This window comes from Danaus plexippus, chromosome 4 (assembly GCF_018135715.1).
Source record: "Danaus plexippus chromosome 4, MEX_DaPlex, whole genome shotgun sequence".
NCBI lineage: Eukaryota > Metazoa > Arthropoda > Insecta > Lepidoptera > Nymphalidae > Danaus > Danaus plexippus.
In genome coordinates this window covers 3,365,553-3,387,164 of record NC_083538.1, presented here as the reverse complement: position 1 = coordinate 3,387,164, position 21,612 = coordinate 3,365,553, and the positions used below count along the sequence as shown (strand labels likewise).

The 21,612-nt window shown below is 31.1% G+C and overlaps 4 protein-coding genes and 1 long non-coding RNA gene across 7 annotated transcripts; 2 read left to right on the top strand and 3 right to left on the bottom strand.

Annotated features, from left to right (window-relative positions):
- Positions 1-619: 619 nt before the first annotated feature.
- LOC116768435 (leucine-rich repeat-containing protein 40-like) lies at positions 620-9,666 on the bottom strand. The gene is made up of 11 exons (XM_032659159.2): positions 9,367-9,666; positions 9,093-9,277; positions 8,815-9,018; positions 8,299-8,422; positions 7,860-8,029; positions 7,455-7,597; positions 6,944-7,129; positions 6,610-6,753; positions 5,946-6,134; positions 5,598-5,789; positions 620-3,641 (listed from the first exon to the last, which is right to left on the bottom strand). The coding sequence occupies exons 1-11, from the start codon at positions 9,527-9,529 to the stop codon at positions 3,536-3,538; spliced, it is 1,806 nt and encodes a 601-aa protein (XP_032515050.1). The 5' UTR covers positions 9,530-9,666; the 3' UTR covers positions 620-3,535.
- Positions 9,667-10,269: 603 nt separating this feature from the next.
- Positions 10,270-10,558, bottom strand: LOC133319467 (uncharacterized). Its single transcript, XR_009753066.1, has 2 exons — positions 10,419-10,558; positions 10,270-10,340 (listed from the first exon to the last, which is right to left on the bottom strand). It is a non-coding gene; the product is annotated as an uncharacterized LOC133319467 (long non-coding RNA).
- A 554-nt stretch (positions 10,559-11,112) lies between these two features.
- On the top strand, positions 11,113-12,362 carry LOC116768569 (glycoprotein hormone beta-5). Its single transcript, XM_032659311.2, has 3 exons — positions 11,113-11,491; positions 11,718-11,876; positions 12,189-12,362. Exons 1-3 carry the CDS (start codon positions 11,288-11,290, stop codon positions 12,279-12,281), a joined length of 456 nt encoding a protein of 151 aa, XP_032515202.1. The 5' UTR covers positions 11,113-11,287; the 3' UTR covers positions 12,282-12,362.
- Positions 12,363-12,770: 408 nt separating this feature from the next.
- Positions 12,771-14,290, top strand: LOC116768304 (uncharacterized). Its single transcript, XM_032658989.2, has 2 exons — positions 12,771-13,074; positions 13,140-14,290. The coding sequence occupies exons 1-2, from the start codon at positions 13,002-13,004 to the stop codon at positions 14,288-14,290; spliced, it is 1,224 nt and encodes a 407-aa protein (XP_032514880.2). The 5' UTR covers positions 12,771-13,001.
- Positions 14,291-14,306: 16 nt separating this feature from the next.
- On the bottom strand, positions 14,307-21,217 carry LOC116768303 (protein cappuccino). Of its 3 annotated transcripts, none has more exons than XM_061524851.1 (9): positions 20,738-21,217; positions 19,605-19,780; positions 17,480-19,463; positions 16,789-17,180; positions 16,504-16,713; positions 16,279-16,419; positions 15,938-16,106; positions 15,427-15,766; positions 14,307-15,230 (listed from the first exon to the last, which is right to left on the bottom strand). In XM_061524851.1, exons 1-9 carry the CDS (start codon positions 21,180-21,182, stop codon positions 15,122-15,124), a joined length of 3,966 nt encoding a protein of 1,321 aa, XP_061380835.1. In that variant the 5' UTR covers positions 21,183-21,217; the 3' UTR covers positions 14,307-15,121. The 3 variants fall into 3 exon arrangements, with proteins under 3 accessions (XP_061380835.1, XP_061380839.1, XP_061380843.1); XM_061524855.1 differs by lacking the exon at positions 20,738-21,217 and adding an exon at positions 19,970-20,073; XM_061524859.1 differs by lacking the exon at positions 20,738-21,217 and adding an exon at positions 19,975-20,030.
- Between the last annotated feature and the right edge of the window lie 395 nt (positions 21,218-21,612).

Below are 21,612 nucleotides of genomic sequence, written 5' to 3'. Positions count from 1 at the left end.
ATATCTGGATCCTTAAGAACCTGTCCTCCATTGTCTGAAACCGCTTCCATATTTATTGGCGACTATAAAATTATGTTTATTACTTTATTCATCAAATATGCGTTCGTCCTGTCTATTATGTGGTGACCTACAAAACGATCTGTTATGTTAATTCGATTACATTGGTCATTGTTATGTAAATACAAAGAAGAATGCCTCGCCTTGCGTGAACAGACAGACCAAAAAACTCGACTACCAAGCTTATCACGATCGTAATGTAAGTCGAGCGTAAGAACGTTACTTCGCAAGTTATTGTCTGTCAGAATCCAAAACATATAGACATATAGTTGTAGACGTTTCATTAACGAATCCTTTCAACGAACTTTGCGGGCTTAACTATCTTATTTGAGACTGGTAGAGCTAAATTATCTTAATTTATAATAAATTTTAATACTTTTTTCATTTACAGACATTACCCGTTCCTTTTCGGTTAGGTCATGAGTTTTGGTTGTAATTCTAAATTTAAAAATAGCGAATCTAAAATGGTTTTTCAAAAGTGAATTGACATTTAAAATATAATTGTGATATATTTCTTTACAATCATATATTTAATTCAGTTGTAATAAATGAAACAAATGCATTTTGCTTTTATTTATTTATTGTGCGCTTATGATTTTCAATTAAGGCGTCATACAAAAGTTTTAACAGCGGTGTAGAATAGTGAAAAGTTACAAACAAAATATATCGTTACAGACGTGATGAATACAATAATTCATAAATAAATGATTCAGCTCCTCTTTAAACGGAATCCACGCAGAAGTCAGCATAAAACTTTTTGGTTAATATTTTTTTGTGTTTAATTATAATTATTTTGTCTTCATGTATTTAATGCTGATGAACATTGATTTAGCTGGTAAATAAACGGCTATGCGGCGTGTTAAAATACGCTGACTGTTGATTTTAAGATAGGCAACACCCGCACTAAGCTTTTAAATATATATAGAAGTGAAAGCCTATCAATCGTTACTATTAACTTAAGCACAGTAACCATTGTTTTGAAAGTATTTACGACCAAAAAAGAGCGGGAAAACGCCGTCGAGAAACGCTGAATATATGTCGATTGTTGAAATAATAACAATCAGTCTATTAATTGATATGATCACATAACAAATATTATGCATAAACCTGTAACATCAGAGCGTCTACGAGATTGCATCGTAAGATTACACGCGGACAGCACGCAGTTCTTTGCTCGTAAACTTCAATATTGAGTTTCGTTTCCGAGTGAAAATCTGGTAACCGCGTATTTAGTATCACTGCAAACTCATAGTAATAGTGTCTGATATTACTTTACACGAAATACCTTCTATGTACGTTTTATGAGTCAGAATCTAATAAATTTTTAAAATGTGTATAATTCACGTATTGTCATTCTTCACGATAAAATACGGAAAATGGCATCTGTTAACAATTGTAAGGCGAATAAATATTAAATATAAACAACTGCACAGAAAAATATAACAATAACTATATGTTTGTATCAATATGTGATTCAGCTAGCTACATATATATAAATAGATATTTAGCATTTAACCATATTTAGCAATTTTCTTGCAATCTCAAAGTATTGTCAAATTATTTATTATACTCTCGATCTGTAAGTAATATTTTTTTATTTAATTTTTTTCTTAACAATATAGGCACATATAAATGACAAAAATTTTAAGTAACATTTTTTCTCAATATGGCTTCAATACACGAGACTCCCGAGCATTTTGAAATGATTAATGCTTGTGTATATGATTTGAAGCAAACACGTCAAAACCTTTTGACATTTCCATTTTTTTTTCTTTCGGAGGCTAAAGAAAATTACCAAAGAGGTTACGAAAGAGGCTTTATAAAAAAAAAAACCACTCGATTTTAATATATAGTGCAACTTAAACGAAGCTCAATATAAAGTATTGTTATTATGGCGATTTTCGAAAGTGATTTTATTATTATATCACGCGTGCCCCACCCCTCGCCCCTCACCCTCATCCCGCGACTTCTAATTTATTCAATATGAATTGTGAATAAAATATATTGCATATGTATTTTATGATATTAAAATTTTTATATATTATTAAACAGCATTATAATTCTCGAGAAAACTCCTTTATAGTTTTATACAAGTTAATACTGTAACATGAGCGCTATCATTTTTTTTTTTTTAAGTTAGCAAGCAGTGGCGTTATTATAGACTGCCGCTTCATATATTTAAATAGAGTCATTCATGATTGTATATTAGTAAAAATATATCAAAAATAGCGTGTGTTAATATTCCAATAATGCATTTGGCAATTAGCTATACGATTTATTCTCTTCGAAATTTCTAATACTCTCATTTAATATCACGAGAAATCCTTAAATAACAAAACAATTTAAAATAAATAAACATCTAAATTAATAAATAACTTTTTTTTTAAATAACAAGCAATAAAAACAAAAATAATAACAGCGGTGGTCATCAGGTACCTTTATAAATTTGGCTACTTTGGCTTTTGACTTGGCAAGCTTTTAATGGCAACACTAAGGGTGCGTTTACAATAGAGCTTTACGTTAAAAACCACAATTATTATATCACATCAAAGATATATTAAATAAAAATTTTAAATATGCGAAAATGGACTTAACACTTTATTAATTAAATCGATATTAGCATAGCACACATGCTCCTATCCCGAATTTACTTATAATTGTGAATAATTTACCATCTATGTTTAGTTATGCAAATTATAAAAATTTACATTTATATTTTACTTCTTCGAATATCCCTAGTGTAAACGCAGCCTTAAACTAATAGACATCTTGTATCTATCACGAATTCATAAAAAAAAAATTGGCTTTCATAAGCTTTTTAGATATTGTACAATTTTTACTTTTTGAAAAAAAAAGACAACTGATTTTTTTTCTTCACGTAACTTTGACAGCAAAAGGTTTCAAGAAAGAATATTTTTCTTAAAACCCGTAAAAGAAAAAATGTATTTCATTGATTACATAAGAAATAGTCGCTAAAGAATAGTATAAATATGAGTAAAATAATTTTGTCATGTTTATATTAGATATTTAAAAAAATTTAAGCAAAAAATATCACACCGGTTAAAAAGACAACATCAAATCAAGTACACGTAAAAAAAATATGTCGTATACCTACTACGAACACACGTCGGCAACCTAACCACTTTACTTTCAAGGTATTTTGTTGAGAAATCGTCGATGTAACCACGTATGAACATTTATAAGCAACAGACAAATCATTCTGCCGTGAACAATAGTATTTTTCTACGTATCGTTATTTTCAGGAAGTAAAGAGTCTATTATGTTGTTTATAATATAAAAAAACAGTAAAAATTGTGATACGTAGGCGATAAAAAAAGACAATAAACATCAAAGAACTGTCAATGTCACCGTCCCTTTTGACAATCAACTGTCACTGTCACAAGGACAAACTTTTTTTAGCTGTGCAGGTTGAGGGTGTAGATAGTGTGTGTAGAATATTAGGCGTAGTATATTTGAGTTACGTAGGTATTCTATCTCTAAGATATGACAATATGGAAGCCGTGCCCTTAGTAAGGACGGCGTGCCTCGGTTGACGGAAGCAATTACCCATGAGTTCCAAAGATCTGAAAACAAATTTATAATTAAAAATATATTCAAATTTTCCAATTGTCTCGGTAAAAATTATATAAAATATTGGTTAATATAAAAAAAAAATCTGTTGGTGCCAGAAATCAAAACTGAGTATCTACAAATACTGGCAAAAAATACTTATGCATTATGTTTAAATTTAAAAAAAATACGATAATATTATTCCTGTGTGCTTTGTGTATGACTTTCTGATTTGTTTAATTTCTAAATAAAAATATGTATTGATTAAATCCCAAAAGAGGTCTATTTGATGAAAAAATCAATATCAAGACATGTCAGAAGCCAAAACAAATACTTAGAGACGATTGTTAAATCATTAAGACTTTCAGAAACTAATTCGTGGTTGTTTATTATATATTAATTAAATAATCACTTAGATAAAACGTCGTTTAAAATCAATTATGATTGGACAAAACGATTTCATAACAATGGCCTCTTTTAATTAGATTATATCAAAAGTAAAATTATTAAAATTACTATGAGATTTTTACATCTAACAACACTTGGTCTGTTAACATTACGTATAAGTAGGCTATGGTAAAAACTTTCTCGTGGTATATATAAAAAAACACAAGGAAAATCGGGACGAAAAACGAAAGCTATGGTTATCAGAGTATTGTAAAGAAAATTATTTTCGGCCATTACCTGCTAGCGGAGTTGAAAATGACATTAAAAACGCACGAAAACAAAGATTACAAAAAAAAATTGAAGACCCCATAAAAGAGCCTTAAAAAGAATATAAAATAATTTGCTATGGATCAACAAGCCAATGTCAACATTATTTCTTGTAGAATTTTTGTCTTGAGTGAATTCTCTATTACGGACAACTATTTTGTAAGAACGTAGAAAAGGTCAAATTTTTGTTGTGACATATGACATGTTTAAAAAATAGGTTATAAGTCAATATATGAGTTTGTGTAGAATAAGATAAACTTTTTTGAATCTTAAATGAAATTAAAAAACTACTGAAGCGAAAAAAGTCATTATATTCGGACGAGGATTTTGTATCTAAACTTAAAGTTCACCTACCTAAGATACGTAGATTTTATTCAGTTAGAGATTAAATTGTAAAACGATCAGAACGCACCTGGCTACTGGTAAAAGGTAATAACAAACTTAAAAAAAGAAAATTTTTGTAAATCATCAGATTAAGTCCAAAATATAGCGGACGAACGTAACTAAAGATCGGGTTAGCATAGAAATTATTAAAATTAGGAAAACTGAGACTAAGGTTTTCATGAAAGTAGATTTTTTCTTTATGTCATAGTAGCAAACGCGCAGAGGTCGCGCACAGACATCCGCAACATAAGGGATGTTGCAGATGTTTAAATTAATTAACAAAATTATAAATATAGCTGATGAATAACAACAAGAACTCCGGATCAAAGTGGCTGAGGGTAATTACAAAAAATATAGCAAATGTCAGCGGTTGTGAAAGAAGAGCTGCTTTTAGAAGTGGCAATAATGATTAGACTGATATTTATTATTATATTTATACAGCCATCGGACAAACATTACTCGAACCAAAATGGATGCAAGGCTCTGCCAAAATCAGAGACGAAAACAGAAGTTAAGATCGCAGCAGGCAAAGAGGAAAACAACTATATCCAAAAAAGTTTAAACAGCTGTTGAGAACGCTTAGATAAATTAAAAACATCTTTTCTGGAGCAGTTTGACCAATAAAATATAAAATATTCCTCTTTGATATATTTTTGTATCAAAAAAATATATGATTTTTTGCATCGATTACACTTCTCTGTTGAAATAACATTCCTTATACTCCCAAAAGAAAGGACCTGAATATTTTAATTCTCATAATGATTTGAAAAACTCTTCTTCCTAACTTTCATGCATATTCTCTTATCAATTACTCCCTAAAGTTAAACTTAATTAATAGTTCGATTTACTGTTAAAAATCCTCGTTTGCTTACCGTAAATGCGTAAAGTTCCCTAGCTCAGGCGGCACGGTAATAATACTGTTGTTAGTGAGATCCAATACCGCCAGTTTCTTCAACTTGGCCAAAGCGTCCGAAGATACATTGATCTCTGTTATTTGGTTCTCGGCAGCCAATAAAATCTCTAAATTTTCCAAATCGTAAACACAGCGAGGAATCTTAGTAAACCTACCAAAAAAAAAAAAGTATTTGTATTTAAATAAATTGATAAAATTTATGTCCAACAAGTTATTTCGTCGACCCATTAAGACATGGGAAATAATTCGAAGACAATCCTTCTTTATATGCTATGACATTTCTTGATTCGTGCAAATAGATATATACCTGTTATTAGATATCACCAGTTCCCTCAAATTCTTCAAATCGCTCATCTCCATGGGAAGATCTGTGAGACAGTTCTTCCCGAGGTCGATGTATTGCAAGTGTTTACAAGCACTGATCTCTGGAGGTACCACCTCTATGCTGTTAGATGATAGCAACAACTGTGTCAACGTATCCCGGACCAGGTGGAACCTGAGGGAAAATGTTTTGAATTTTGTGGTACAAGGTATGGATATGACGTCATAAAGTAGTGTTGGTCATGAAATTTCCATGACTAAACAAGTTTCAAAGGCGTTACATCGTTTTGTAACTTCGTGGTAATTTTTTTCCGTTTTTATGCTGGTTTTATAGGACTTTAATTATTTAATTTCTTATTTTTTTTTTGTAACGGCTTTGAAAATATTATTACTATTATTAAAACTACGCCATCAGAGATTGAAATCACTTGATCTTATTATGAGTCGATATCTTTGTATTTGCCTCCACATTCATAACACAAATAAATCAACAATATGAACAATGGTTGTGGAATGCATTTCGCTTACAAGTCTAATGAAAAGAGGCATCATACATTCAAATAGGGTTACCACTTTCAGGAATTCCTTACATCACTTCTATATTAAACCCTAACATTTTAAGTTTTAGCATTTACAAACTGATTTCTAACCCCGCTGGCAGCCCTGTTAACTTGTTTCTCGATAGATCAATGACATGTACTTCCGCCTGCGCCGCGGCTACGAACACATCTTCAGGCACGGATGCCAATTCCTTTGCTGGTACAATCAAAGCTTGACTTTTCTTCAATGTGTATCTAATGGAAAATAAAAAATTATTTAAAATGACTCTAAATTCTTATGTGATTCAATTCATTCATATTAACTTAAATATAAAAGAATTTATTTCTGTAAAATACCTACTGCAACTAGAGACTTAAGCAAAACTCGAGTATAAAATAGTCACAAGTCTAGAGTTACAGTAGTCGCTCATCTATGCACACATACTTATCTGGCCAGTTGTTCTCATTGAGCCTCGCCTCCCCCACCACTTCCTCAGCCATCCGATCTCTCAGATACTTCATCATCCTGTCCGTGCCCCCTCGGATAACATCCTGCCGTACAAACGACAGCTTGTTACCTTCCATACTGATGCTCTGCAATTGTGATAGGAGACCCAAATTTTTCGGCAATCTAGAAATTTATCAACTCTTTATTGATGTGCAATATAAAGTACTGTTTGTGTTCTTATAATCCATATTTCCTTATCAACTTTAACACTACTATTCTTCAGAATTTTACTTTCGCGATATATAATGCTAATTTTAGCATTTATTTTACATGAAATTTAATTAGATCTTGCAAGAATGTTCTAACAAATTTATATTTTTACTTAAATTCCAACTGTTTTCACTTTTATTTGTGTAAAGAAAATCATATATTTAAAGGCTTGTATGTTATTTAAACGTAAGCATAACAACTATCCAAAATATTAACATTATTCTCATATAGGTCTTACTTGTTTAAATTGTTGTTAGATAAATCAAATCTCTTAAGATTCTGAAGCAGTGATATGTTCTCTGGAAGCACTTCTAGTTTATTGTCCCTGATATTCAACACATTTAAATGCTGCATCTGATCACAAAACTCCTCTGTGATTTCCTGGCAAAGAAATAAAAATAGAGAAACATTTTAATACTGTAAAAACAAAATTAATCACAAATATTTATTCGCTACTGATAAATTTCTAAACATGATATACTTAATCAGTACATTACAGAACTATTTATTTTCTGTACACCCATTAAACTGTCTTAAACAACATGTAGAGGTAACTATAGAGGCGATGACCCAAATAAGGCACTATATAAGGGCTATAACACACAATATAGGTTAGATTATATTGTATAACTGGTATTAATACCTTTATGAAATTATTAGCGATGTAGATTTCCTTCAAGGCCACACAGCCATAGAAATCAGGCAATTCTTCAATTGCATTATGGTTAGCATCTAAGGTTTCCATCTTTCTAAGTTCTCCGAGCGCTGGTAGCTTCTTCAAATCATTATTGCTCACATTAAATTTCTTCAAATCTTAAATAGAAAACAAATTAACGTATTTTATCTATTATAATATTATTTTATATAAGTTCCATTTACAAGTTTTTTTTTCTATCAGGACGTAATTGAAAACAAGCCAATATATTGTCTTATTACATTTACAGTGATAACATTACTTGTATATAAATTAAACAAACTTTCTGACACTATATTTAAGTTGTGACTGATTTAAATTTTTTCCTGAGTTTAATAAAAAAAATGCCATGGAATTTATTAATATGTCAGTAAAAATAATATTCTACCTCTAAGATTAACAATATCCGGCGGAAGTTCGGTAAGCTCATTATAAGACAGGTTTAAATCCACCAAGCGTACTAAATAACCCATTCCGGGCGGCAGAGAAGTCAGTTTATTATGAGATAAATCCTGCATATATAAATACATGTATAATTGTTACTTAAGTTTCTTAAATTGAAAAAAAAATATTATAGTCATTATATTATTAAGAAGCAGATTAATTTAATGCTTTTTGTTAACTATGAGATTATTATGTGCAATAAAAATTACATATATTTTGTAATTTTTATTGTACATAAAATTGGTAGTGAAGTCAAATTTTGTTAATTAATAGATGCATGTTTTGAAATATATTTTAAAGAGATTTTTTTTTTTTTTGGTATAGTCTGAAGAAAATATATATTCTGATGTACTAAGTATAAAACTAGCAATACATATAATTCTTTACTCAAATTAAAATTATTTAAATTGTACTTTATGACACTTCAATGGACAGATACCAGATATTACTTAAAACTTACCAGGAAAGTCAACATTACAAGGTCCCCGAAATCTGGTTCAATATTTTTTATTGAATTATAAGAAATACTCAGCCATCTCATTTCAGTCAGTTTATAAAACTCCTTTGGCAAACATTCCAATCTGTTATGGTCTAAACTTAAATTGGATAAATTGTTTAATTCACCAATTTCAGGAGGAATACTCTCAATGGCATTATCATGAAGCTGAAATTATTTAAGAAATTGCCTAGGAACTGTTAGACTTTACATTAATAAAAAATTATAATATTTTACCTTACCTTTAATGTTATAAGTTCTGATAGTAACTTTATATTGGGTGAGATGATCTTAATAACATTAGAACTAAGATCAAGCATTTTTAATGGCTCTGCATTCCACCAGTTATCTCGAGGAGATCTTGAAAAATCCACATCTTTTGTATCATCCATAACCAAATCATTAACTTTCCAAACATTTTCAGGAACTGAAATTCATATATATGAAAATATTTAAGAAAAATCAAATATTAATGTTATCTGTTGTAGATAAAATGTAAAGCAGTCTCAATCTCACCTGTACCCAGGCCTCTATTACATAAACTGAGTTGTCCTGTACGCTTCGCAGATTTTATTAAACCAATAGATAGTTCATTTTCGTCTGCTTTTTTATCTTGGAGATGAAATACAGATTTGTTACAAATTTTTACTCGTGATTTTGTAGGTGTACGACGTGACATATTACTTGTTACAGAATTTACAAATATGATTTACGGTATAGGATCAGATGGATCATTGCAAATATAAACCTTGTATAATTTAAAGATAATTGAACAGATAGCTACAGACTTCACATACAATTTACTATAAACATACAAGTGTCAAAGTCAAATCAGAAAATGACTTTTCCTAAAGATTGCTATCACATCACAGTATGAATTAGTTATTGCAATAGCAGATTTTAGCTTAATGGACAAAACTGCTAACTCTATATTAATAATCATTTCTAAGCTAAAATTCCGCTGCTAAACAATATTTTAGGATTTTTCTCCTCCATATTTATAATAAACCCTACAATAGAATATGCTTGTAATTAAATAAACCCTAGTTGTCTCATGAGTTCTAAAAGCAATAGGTCACCGATACTAATATTAACTATATTTTGTCATTATATTTTGAAAAAAAAACTGGGTTCTCACAAAAAAAAATACATAGTTCTAAAATACCGAGTTTCCTAGGTTTAACTTTAATCGATAGTTCGATTATCTTCTCAGAGATCCTATCTACCTTCAAAACCAATTTCCTTTAACGTTGATGAGCGCATCAGTCTTAAAAATTATTTCAGATAATTTTGTTAGCCTCTATCAATGTAAATGGGGCTCAAATATAATACATACTTTAAAATATAAATTAATTTTAAAATATCATGTAATATTGCTAATAACATTGTCATACTTATAAAAGTAATATTATTACAAACCTCTTAAACTATTAACAGATTTAGGACTTGAGGGATAATACATATTTTTATCAGCTGTATTCATTTTTGTTCTGCAAAGGAATTATTCTTAATTGTATTTTAAGTATTTATAAATAAATTGTTAATGCCAAGCCTATTAGTATACACACCTTTAACATAACATTGTTCTTACTATTAAGGATTTTATTAAATATATTTTTTATCAGTACATATTATTTTGGAACTGTAAAATTCAATTATCCCTTATACATCAAAGTTTAAGAAAAGTCATGAAAATAGTGAAATTTATATTATTTAAGTAAACACTTCAGATCTATCAAATAAAAAAGAAACGTCTATTGGCCAGTTCTTAAATTTATAAAATTATTTTTAAGTTCGTAATCTACAAGAAAAAAAAATGGATTGTGTAATATATATATTTAAATAGTATGAAATATTTGTAATGATATATCATAAAACTACATTAAATATAAAAAAAGTGTTATTATACTTTTCATAGTTAATAGTATTATTATTAAAACCTGTACCTAACACTTATAAATAAAGAGAAGCTCATTTTCAAATAACTCAATGCGAAAGTAGTCGTATAAATAATATAAAATAGATTTTTTTTTACCATGAGCAATAAATAGGAAAAGGCTCACACGATTAAATTCTAGCGTTGTGTAAATAAATTGTTTCTATCTACAAAGATATTAATTCAAAAGTTTTTATCGAATGGTTCCTTTAATTTGACACACTTTAGTTTTCATGTTTAAAATTAAGTACATACATATATGACTTGATTATTCAAAGCGCAATAATTACTGATTCTAATGAATTCTTGCGACTGTTCTTAAATTTCCATCATTTAAATTACAAAAGTAATGGTTTGAGCGCTGTTTTGATGTGAACTGACATGGAAATAATGTCTTGACGTAGTCCCAGTATCCCTATAAAAAGGAATTGTAGAGGGTCCGAACTCAAACAGTCCAAGAAAACGTTTTAACCCAGAAGGAACTTAAACATTTAAGACAAAATGTTAGATACTAAAAGGTGTTTTAGAATAGTACTGCTGATGATGACAATATGGTGCGTATCAGACGGCGCTAGTTCATCACTCAATAACCGCTGTAAGCTGAAACGATATACACATAAGGCTGTACAAACGGATTTTAACGGTCTTCGGTGTTGGGACGATGTAAAGATTCTCTCATGCTGGGGATTCTGTTTGTCTTATGAGGTATCTATATGTTTATTTTATTTTATATATTACTAAACTAAACACACATTGTATTGTATGACACCTATTATTTTATCCCTCATCCATCAAATTAAACCTATGTAACATCTGTAGATCTGAATCTAATACAAACATTGAAGGATTTCATCTCACTTTTATGGTATATTTATAAACATATTTATGTGCTGTTAACAATTCGCCGTTTGATTTTTTATCAAAACACTAGATCGCGCATTGGCAATTTCCATACAAGGAATCTCATCACCCTGTATGTGTCCACGGCGAGAGAAAACATGCCTCTGTCAAACTACGCCATTGCGATGCCGGTGTAGAACCCGGCACTGAATTATACCACTACGTTGAAGCAGTTAATTGCAAATGTCAGGTATCGGAAAATGTATCATCAATTTAATATTTAATTCAAGTATTATCCAAGTATTATTTAATATCACTGTTCTTGATAAAAAAAAATCCGGACTTAATGTTTTTATTTCTATTCGATGAAGGTGTATTTCAGATTGGTTTTTGTGACCACGGTTACTGTAAAATAAGAGAAATGTTGTTTACAAAAGAAAATGATAACAAAGGTTTTAAATTAAAATACAGTACTTATTTAAATGTATGCTTATTTATTATGATTAAATATGAATTTTGAAACGATTCACTAACAAATAATTCAAAATATGCTAATTTTCAGGTATGTTCATCAGAAGACACCAGCTGTGAATGGCTTCCACCAGATTCACCTTTTGGAGGTTTAATAAGAGAAGACGTGGATGGAATGGAATAAATAAAATGTTTTTGAAGTACCCATGGTGAAAGTTCATGACCGGATATTATAACTAAGCAAGTTACATTTTGTAATAAATAAATAAAGACCAATGCAAAAAAAACTTTTATTTCCTGGAGGTGATTTTCATCAGAAATAAAAAAAAATTGAGTTGAAATAAAATATATAGGCAAGCGTAAAATCATAGCGAATATTATATATAATTCATCAAATATGAATTACTTATTAAATTGGTTATTCCTCTAATCCAAGGAATATATTTATTAACAAAAATTTTCACCTCAAATGAAAAGATTTGTTAATAGTATAGTTTATAAATGAAACACTTTATTATCAGATCTAAAAAAAATCCAAAAATACTTATACTTTTTATTTTACTTATAAATTGCACAAAATGAATTTAGACTGCATTGTTAGAAAGTCTATTTAATACATTTACATAGCCAGGTACAGTTGAAGTGTCACTCTATAATGTGATATAATCTATATTTATCTGTAATCAATGTAGCGAAGTTTTCGAATGTCAGAAATAGATTTATAAATTAAAACATAAAAAGAATATAGTATCCCAATTTTTTTTTTCAATTACCGCGAATATTACTTAATCAAGAATTAAATACACTGAATGCAAAAAAGAAACAAATTAGTGAAAAATATCTTGTGTATTGAGGTTATATCAAGAGTAAATTCTGTCCCTTTATCATTATTATTTTGTAAATAATGTTAGAGCCTTGGAACGATCGATCTATTTTGCCACCCCCAATTAACACATCTAAATGTAACTACGATATTGGTAAGCACCTTATTTATAAATATAATATTTTTTTGTTCTATACATCATAAAGTTTTTATTTACAGATTTAATTGGCCTAAAACACGCTTGTACTTCTATTATTCATATTTTATCGAAGCAGTCTCCTTTGCATAAGGAAAGTGCAATTTTCTCAAGATTTGTGTATAAGTTTGATAAGAAATTTCGAAATGACATTGGTTACAAAAACTTTAAGAAAGTAAATACTGCCCTACGCCGATATTTAGTTGTGGGTTTACTAAAAGATGTTCAAAAGTTTCTTAATGTTTTACCATCTGAAGATGAATCTTCACCATATTTCCCTACAAAACAAATGTTAGAATATGTATTAGTACGTCTTATAACTTTCTCCAAAATAATGTTTAGAATAACAGTCTGCTCAAAAAAAGCTTCTATATTTTATTTGAATAGAATCAGACGGGGGGAAAGTCACTGGATGTGTCTCATGCCTTATGCCCTATTGAGCCGTGTGTGGTCTCTCAGCTTAGTTTTGCTTCAACATTCTAGTAAGTGGTATAGTAGATTACATCAATATTTAAATCAGCTACCAGATAAAGGTGTAAGTATTTTTGCACATGATTATGAGATACCAGACAACTTGGATACATTGATTAATATAAAAAATATAAATAAAGAAGGCAGATTTGAATGGACACAGAAATTAAGTTTAGATGTAGATGCTATTTTAGTTGAAGATGAAGAAGGTGAACTCTGTGAGAGCATATTGAAATATGTCAATAATATAAATAAAACATCCAGTAAAACCGCTAAAACTGAAAAACCAGACATACAAATGACACTTCCTGTTGAAGACAGAATTGTAGACAATATGAGACAACAAACTATGAAGAACTCTCAAAAAGTCAATAATGACCAGGGTGTAGCTATATCAAGAGAAATGTTTAAAAAACTATACAAGAAAGACACTACCGAGACAAATCCTGTTCAAAAAGAGAAAAAAATAATTAATCATAACATTGAAAATGTTGTCGATGGAAACAGTCTACAGAAATTTATAAGGGACGAAGAAGAATTCAGAAATAATTCTGATGAAAAATCTCTTACTACCCACTTGAGTTTCATGCAATGGCAAGCTCTGAAAACTGCGCTTTTGAAGTTGGATAATCCTCTCAAAGCTGAAAAACTTGTGAGAAAAACAAAAAAAATATGGCAAAACAAATGTTTGGACTATAAGTGAATAAAAAACTATTAAATAGAAAAAAAAAATGTATTATTTCACTATCTACTGTACTTTACAAAACTTAGTTACACCAATAAAGCACCATGTATGTAGGTAAAATTGTAAACAATATATAGCAGGTAAGTAGCTGCTGTTAAATAATATCAGGTACATTATTAAAGAGTTATTACACATTATACTGTGTATTGTTAAAGAGTATAAGTCCAGCGGCGGTAACGTGATTCATTCATAAATGGAATGCATTCTAATATTCAATAAAACATTCCCCTGTAGTAAATTCTAAACTAATCTTAATTTTTGTTTTACAAATGATTTATAGACAGCTGTCTTTATCCTTCACTTAAGTAAAACGATACTCGATACTCAAAGTGCTAGAAGAAATCACAACAATATAGCTTGCGAGTAGATCTTGTAAATCCTAAGACCACAGCCATTGAATTTGATACACATCTTGGAACCTCTCGAACCAAACATCTTATTTATATTAGATATGACAAACATTAAATGCACTTATTTGTTATTCTCAGCATACTAACTAAACATAAGAATTTATTATACATTATTCATAATTAAATTCAGAGGTTACATAACAATTATTTAAGCCAAAAGCAATATCGTGTTAGAAAATAGTTTCTGCTGTTGAAACATGAAAATTACAAGTGTAACGTTGATATATTTTTAGGAAAACGTAGAAATGATAAGTAACATTCCGTTTTGAAATCCAAATTCGTTGTAAACATTTATAGTTATTTTTGTGATGTCATACACTTGTCTTTTATTCATATTCATCTGTAGTGAATAAAGTTATGACTGTGTTGTTTCCTAGATTCATTTTTTTGTGCTAGACAACTTCTGAAGACGGGCTTTCAAACCACCCTCTTTTTTTGGTTGGGTATTCGCTTTTCTTTCGCACTGTAGCTTTTTAGTTTCTTTTAATCTGTAAACAAACATTTATGACAATTAAATGTATATCGTGAGACGATTTATTATTTAAAAAAATATATAAAAGTTAACTTATTTAGATAAAAATATTTAATCTAAATAAGTTAATATTTTCCTAGTGTAACGTCCTACGTAATTGTATTAAAAGAGGTTAGAATTTTTTGAACAACTTATTTTATGTGCACACTCACTTTTCTTTAATAGCTATTTGTTCTTCTTTTTTATAAATGTCTTTAAAATCACTGCAAAACGACGTCCAAAGGGAAAAAAACTCCTTCGGTTCACAATCTTCAACTTTGCCACATTTTGGAGAATATTGATAGAATTTCACTGTAGCTATAAACTTATTTTTACACTCTGATAAGTTATCGTTTTCCGTCTTAAGTTTTTCTCCCGCAGCGTTCAGGAACGCCGTCATTTTGTCTTTGAACACTTCCAGTCTTTTTTTACTTTCACAACTCGCGTTTTCGTCTTCCGTCTTTTGTATCCGTGCATCCGTCTCGATAACTTTTTCAACCTTTTCTCGGCACTCTGGTACATACAACAATTTTAAAATTTTTACTTGATTTAATTAGGAAACAAAAATATAATGGATTAATAAACTATGGCGAATAAGTAAAGCACACAGACTATTGTTGACCTCTTCAGAATCAATTTCATACGGAACAGCGTTACTCAAAGTATGTAAGTGAATACTGTTACCGTCAAGGTTAGTGCGCAGCGTGTTCAGACTCGTGGCGACCTCTGCGAAGTCTAGGGCGGCGGCGCGGGCAACGTCCCCGGGCTCCGGCACCGGTAGGGCTCCAAGTGACGAAACGCGCATGTACGTACGTACTATGAAGTGTAGTAGCGTTATATGGGACTGCTTCGACTGAGGATACATTTTCAATACACAATATATATAAATATAATAATAGTGAATAGTTATTAAGAAAGTATTTGCAATAATAACATTTAAGCAGAATGTAGTTTGTCCTTGATGAGGCCCATTATGTATTTTTTAGGGACCTCGTATAAAAATTTTTATGAACTTTAGCAGTTACCTTAACGTCTTTCAATTTAGAAAGTATCTCTAGACCGAATCCATCAGCCTGTCCTCTTTGACCATTCCCCCCGTTCATGTAATTGCCGAGAGCCAGTATGATAGCAAACAGCTGCTTAAGAGATTCGTTCGTCACAAGAAACTAGAAGGAAAAATTGTTGTTGATTCTTCCACCAACTATGATAATTTGCTTTAAGAAATATATATATATATATATATACAATACCTCGCAAGTGTGCTTCAGATTATCTAATTTGTGCATTATCGTGTTTGCTGCATCGTCGAACTCCGCTTGGAATGTAAAACAAGATATTCTCTCCGCGAAATTGTGGATTCCGGATAAGTCATGAAGGAACGCCTCCGGCTTATCCAGTGGCACGCCGGGTTTAGTCTTCAAGTGCTCCTTGATCATCATCAGCTCTTCATCTTTGGCTCTCTGTTAATTAAATGTACAATGTGTTGTCGTCCTATAGAGTGATACATATGTTTAATATACATTCATAAGTCTTACCAATTCATAAATCTGCTGCAGAGCCTCCAAACTGACGACTGAAGTGTCGAAGTTATAGATAGCGTTCTCGATCTCCGAGAACTCCACGTGCAGACTCTGAGCTAGAATCCCGACGTTCTGCGAACGTTTGCTGTCCAAAATCTTGATGGGTTGTATTTTACTCTTCACTTCAACCTTTTTCTTAACGGGAGCTTTTACGACTTGACGTGAAAATAGATTAGCGAATTCGTCTATGTTGTCCAATTTAGCTTCTTCTATTTCTAGCCAGAGCGGTTTGAATCCCGATGTTTCTGGATCGCCTTGACACGATGGGGGAATCGGTGGTGCTAAAATCCTCGTCCAATATAAAGGCTTCATGGGAGCCGCGGGCTTTATGGGAGTTTTCCTCAGAGCTGAAACATGTCATTCAGTTTGTGATGGTGTTTTGTAATAAAACCAAAAAAGAAATAAAACTATTCTATTAAGCATTAACGAGCATTTTCAAATCAAGCAAATAAATGTTACGTGAGAAATGTCGCACTTTAATGTCGCACCTCCCATGAAGGACTATTTATTAATGTGTAAACAGCAGAACATTTTCCTACCTCAAGCAGCCGTAAGGTAAAAATTTCGCCAATAGTTTATTGTTCATAATGGTTCACTTTAGTTATAAAAATTTAATATATAAATATATATATAAAATATTACTAACTTGCTCTTTGCATATTCCATCCACCCACGGGTGGCGCTGGGAATGGTACAGGTCCAGCATTTAATGGAGGCGGCGGAGGCATTCCAGGTGTTAGTGGCGATGGTGGTCCTAAACCAGTCATGGGAGGTGGTGGAGGGCCCATACCGGGCAGAGGGGGAGGAGGGGGCCCCATTCCAGGCATCGGAGGTGGAGGGGGCCCCATTCCGGGCATCGGTGGCGGAGGGGGCCCCATTCCAGGCATCGGTGGTGGAGGTGGCCCCATTCCAGGCATCGGTGGTGGAGGGGGCCCCATTCCAGGCATTGGTGGGGGAGGGGGGCCCATTCCAGGCATCGGTGGAGGAGGGGGACCCATTCCAAGCATTGGCGGGGGAGGGGGGCCCATAATTGGCATTACTGGTGTGAGACCCTCAGTTCCAGGCATAGGTGGGGGTGGAGGACCCACAACTTTTACTGGTGAATGCGGACTTATCGCTGTTTTTGGTGATTCTGTACTCGGTAACTCCAACTTTAAAGACAGCGGTTCTAGACCAGGGATATCCGGCGTTTTAGTATCGTCTACTTTAATATCTTGAGGAGATAATACTGTGGACTCTTGTGATTGTGGCGGTGGTAACACGTTATCATTGGAGAGAGGTAGTGAGGAATTTATACTATTTCTTTTCCTTTCATCATATTGGTTTGAAGAGACTGAATTGAAGTTTTTAGCTTTTAAGTCATTATTTTCGATTTCTCTGAAACAGTCTAGATTTCTGTTTGATTTTGGAGATTCATCAATACTGGAACTTTTAACAATATCTTGTGTTGGGGAACCTTTACTGTCATCAAGTAAGTCGATTTTGTGTTGATTAGCTGGTGTTGATGACTGTTGTTTTATGTCAGGTGATTTTGATTCCTTGCAAAGTGACTGATCTTGGATTGTCCCTGGCGCAGGTGGGGGAGATGGCAGCATCCCAGGGTACGGAGGCGGTGGTGTAGCAGCAGATTGACAATCATTACTTTTAGCAGAACCTTTCAATGTGAGGTTCATATCTGATAACGTAACATCTCTTGCTTCTATAGTTTGTATTGGGATAATGCTATTTTTCAAATCTGACGATTGTATATTACAATCAGTTTTCTTATCATCATTTCTACAAAGAAATTCTATAGATGAGTTAGATATATTGTCCTGATTGATGTCCAAGAATCTGTTACTACTGCTACTTAAAAGTTCTGTTGTTGTACTTAAGAATGAAGCATCCGAGGAGCTTTCACATGTATTATTAATATTATTATCATCTATACTATATAGTTGATTTGTAAGATTCGTGATTAGTAAATCTCTTTCTCTATTACTAAGCTTTCTATTGCCGTTACCACTTATATTTGTTATATCTTCATTCCGATAAGCATTATTAGTATCTCGACTTTTATTTAATTTACAATAATTTTCTATTTTTTCAGATCTCTTTTCTGATTTACCTAGTAAATCGTTATTATACAATTCATTGTTTTTACCTAATCTACTTAATTCTAAATTGCAATCTTCATTTACACCTGTACTTGCATCTTTATAATTTATCACAGGTTTGTCTGACAGCCTAATAACTTCACTATCATTTATTGTTTGAACCTCTCTACTGACTAAATCAATTTTATTCCTGTTCGATAAATTTTCTGGAGTCGACATAAATGTGTTATTAATCTTTTTATTAATTAATCCAATTTGTGGACTCATTTTATAATTTTCCAACTGGTATTCTAATTCTTGAAGTTTCCTTTTTAACTGTGATATAACAAACTTTGCCTCAGCTATGTCATTAACATCTTCACTGTGCTGTTTGTTATATTGGTTCTCCATAGTACAATAGTTGGTGATTTGTGTTTGTGTTTTTAAGTTAAGTGTATCACGTTCAGGCGGCCATGAGGACATGTCTAATCTTCCCGGTGTGACTGGCTGAGATGCTGGCATCTCCATGTGTGACCAATAATACATTAGATTAGGCTGAAAATAACATGAGGAATATATTACTTATATTCAATACATCCTTTATAAGCACTTAAGATCACAATTAAAAACAACATTAGTTGTAAGTGTTAATGCTATAATTAAATATTTAAAAACAAGTAATATAGCGTAAGTTACCTTAAATATTTTCTCAGTTGGAGCATCCTTGTCAGGTATCTGTCTTAAGACACCGGCCGCCAGCAAGTGCGTACAGTATTGTACCCCAAGTGTTTTGAGATCCTGACTGTTGAGAATGTTCCGCAAATGATTATCTTCAGATGTGGATGATGCGAACCAATTAAGAAGCATTTGCCCTGAAAATTATATTTTTATTATGGTTTAATTTATTACTACAACGTACACATTTATTACCTAACGCTTGCAAATATAAGTGCAAATAAGCAAAGAACATAAAAAGAAAAAATACTATTAATTGATGAAACTTTACGAGTTTTTGATAAAATATAATATTTTATATCACTGAATATTGGATATTCTCATACTTAACACTTGATAATTCTGAATCCTAATTTTAATTAACTTGTTGCTGAAATTTAATTATGCTTTAACCCACTGTTGTTTCAATTTGTCAATGTGACAGAAAATATTTTGTTTATACGTCATTGTCAGAATGGATCTTGCTAGAATACTACATTTCTGTGATATTTTTATAGAGATTTTTATTCGAGTATAAAATTTTGTTAATTGACTTAATAAATTACATATTGGAAAATAAAAGTTGAAGAAACCTTTTTATTCATGTCGAACTATTATTCTGGTCATTATTTATTTTTTTATTTAAAATAAATAATTTTTTATTAAGGAAATATGTAATGGAAAAAAAAGATATTACAAAATGTTTATGTAACACGAATGTAGAAAAACATTTACATCAAAAAGTTTATTATAATTCCAAATAAGTCATCTAAATAATAAATATAATATATCTATTAAATTTACTGTAACAATTATAAAGGCCGGAAAATTATGTATAAAAATTTCTCATTTATCTTGCAGGGGATCCATTTGGATATATGTAGGATAATTTTGTTGTTTATAGGACCAAAACCCCTTTCTAGTTTTTTGTCCGTACACATGAAAGAATTAAAGAGGTTAGGACGTCAAGACATTGATAACAAATAAATCATATTTTCTGTTAAAAAAGGATCCTTTTGCAGCTTTTAATTACTTGAAAATATATTGTTCATATAACAAATTGTCTGAATATAGATATGAAATGAATCAAGTTATATAGTGATACGACAACTTACTCCAATGATTTTTAGTAAACTTTATATAACAAGGACTTGAGATATTTATTATCCATAAATATCTTCTCCTTCCTCGACAAGACGATAATACTGTTACGGTTCTGGTTTCTAAATCCCATTCAATAGCCATATCAGTATATTTTCCATATATATTAAATGAAAGTTTTAGCCACAACACTGGTTTCACGAAAAATATCCGCAAGTTTTTGGTCACATGTAACACTAAAGCACTTTTAGCACTTGATATATTTTTTAATTTATGTCGGGCTTTATCAAGAGGTGATTCAACTGCACTGAAAATGGCTACATGATCGCTGTGCAATCCTAACAAAGTAACAATGTCTTGTATTCGTTTCCTCGCAGGTCGGTCTTTGCTTAATAATTGCACGTAATTGAAATGGGTTGCTGAATTTGAAAAATTAACTCTATTACTTGACAACTGCATTGTATTATATTATTAAGACAGGATACGATCACTTCTGGGCTCAGACTAAATTGCTTTAATGCGTTATCAGTATATTCTGATGCAAATTTGCTTGATTCAGATAATGAGAGCTATTAACATTACCTGCTTAGATATAAAGTCATCCACGATAAGCTATCACTTTGTTTATTCACTTTAAGTCTACTGAAGAGGCTCGTCTAATACTCTACTTGTAAATTTTATGGTAATAACTCATTTCTTATATACAATACTACAAATCAGATGATTTTGTAGTCTTATTTTATTGTTAAATGTTTGGTATGATGATACCAAATATTTCAACTATGTTTTACCGGCGTTGATTTGAAATATTATTTTTTTCACATGTAAGTTGTATTAAACTCAAAAACTTATTTCGTTTTAATGCATTTGACAATAGTAGATATGTTAA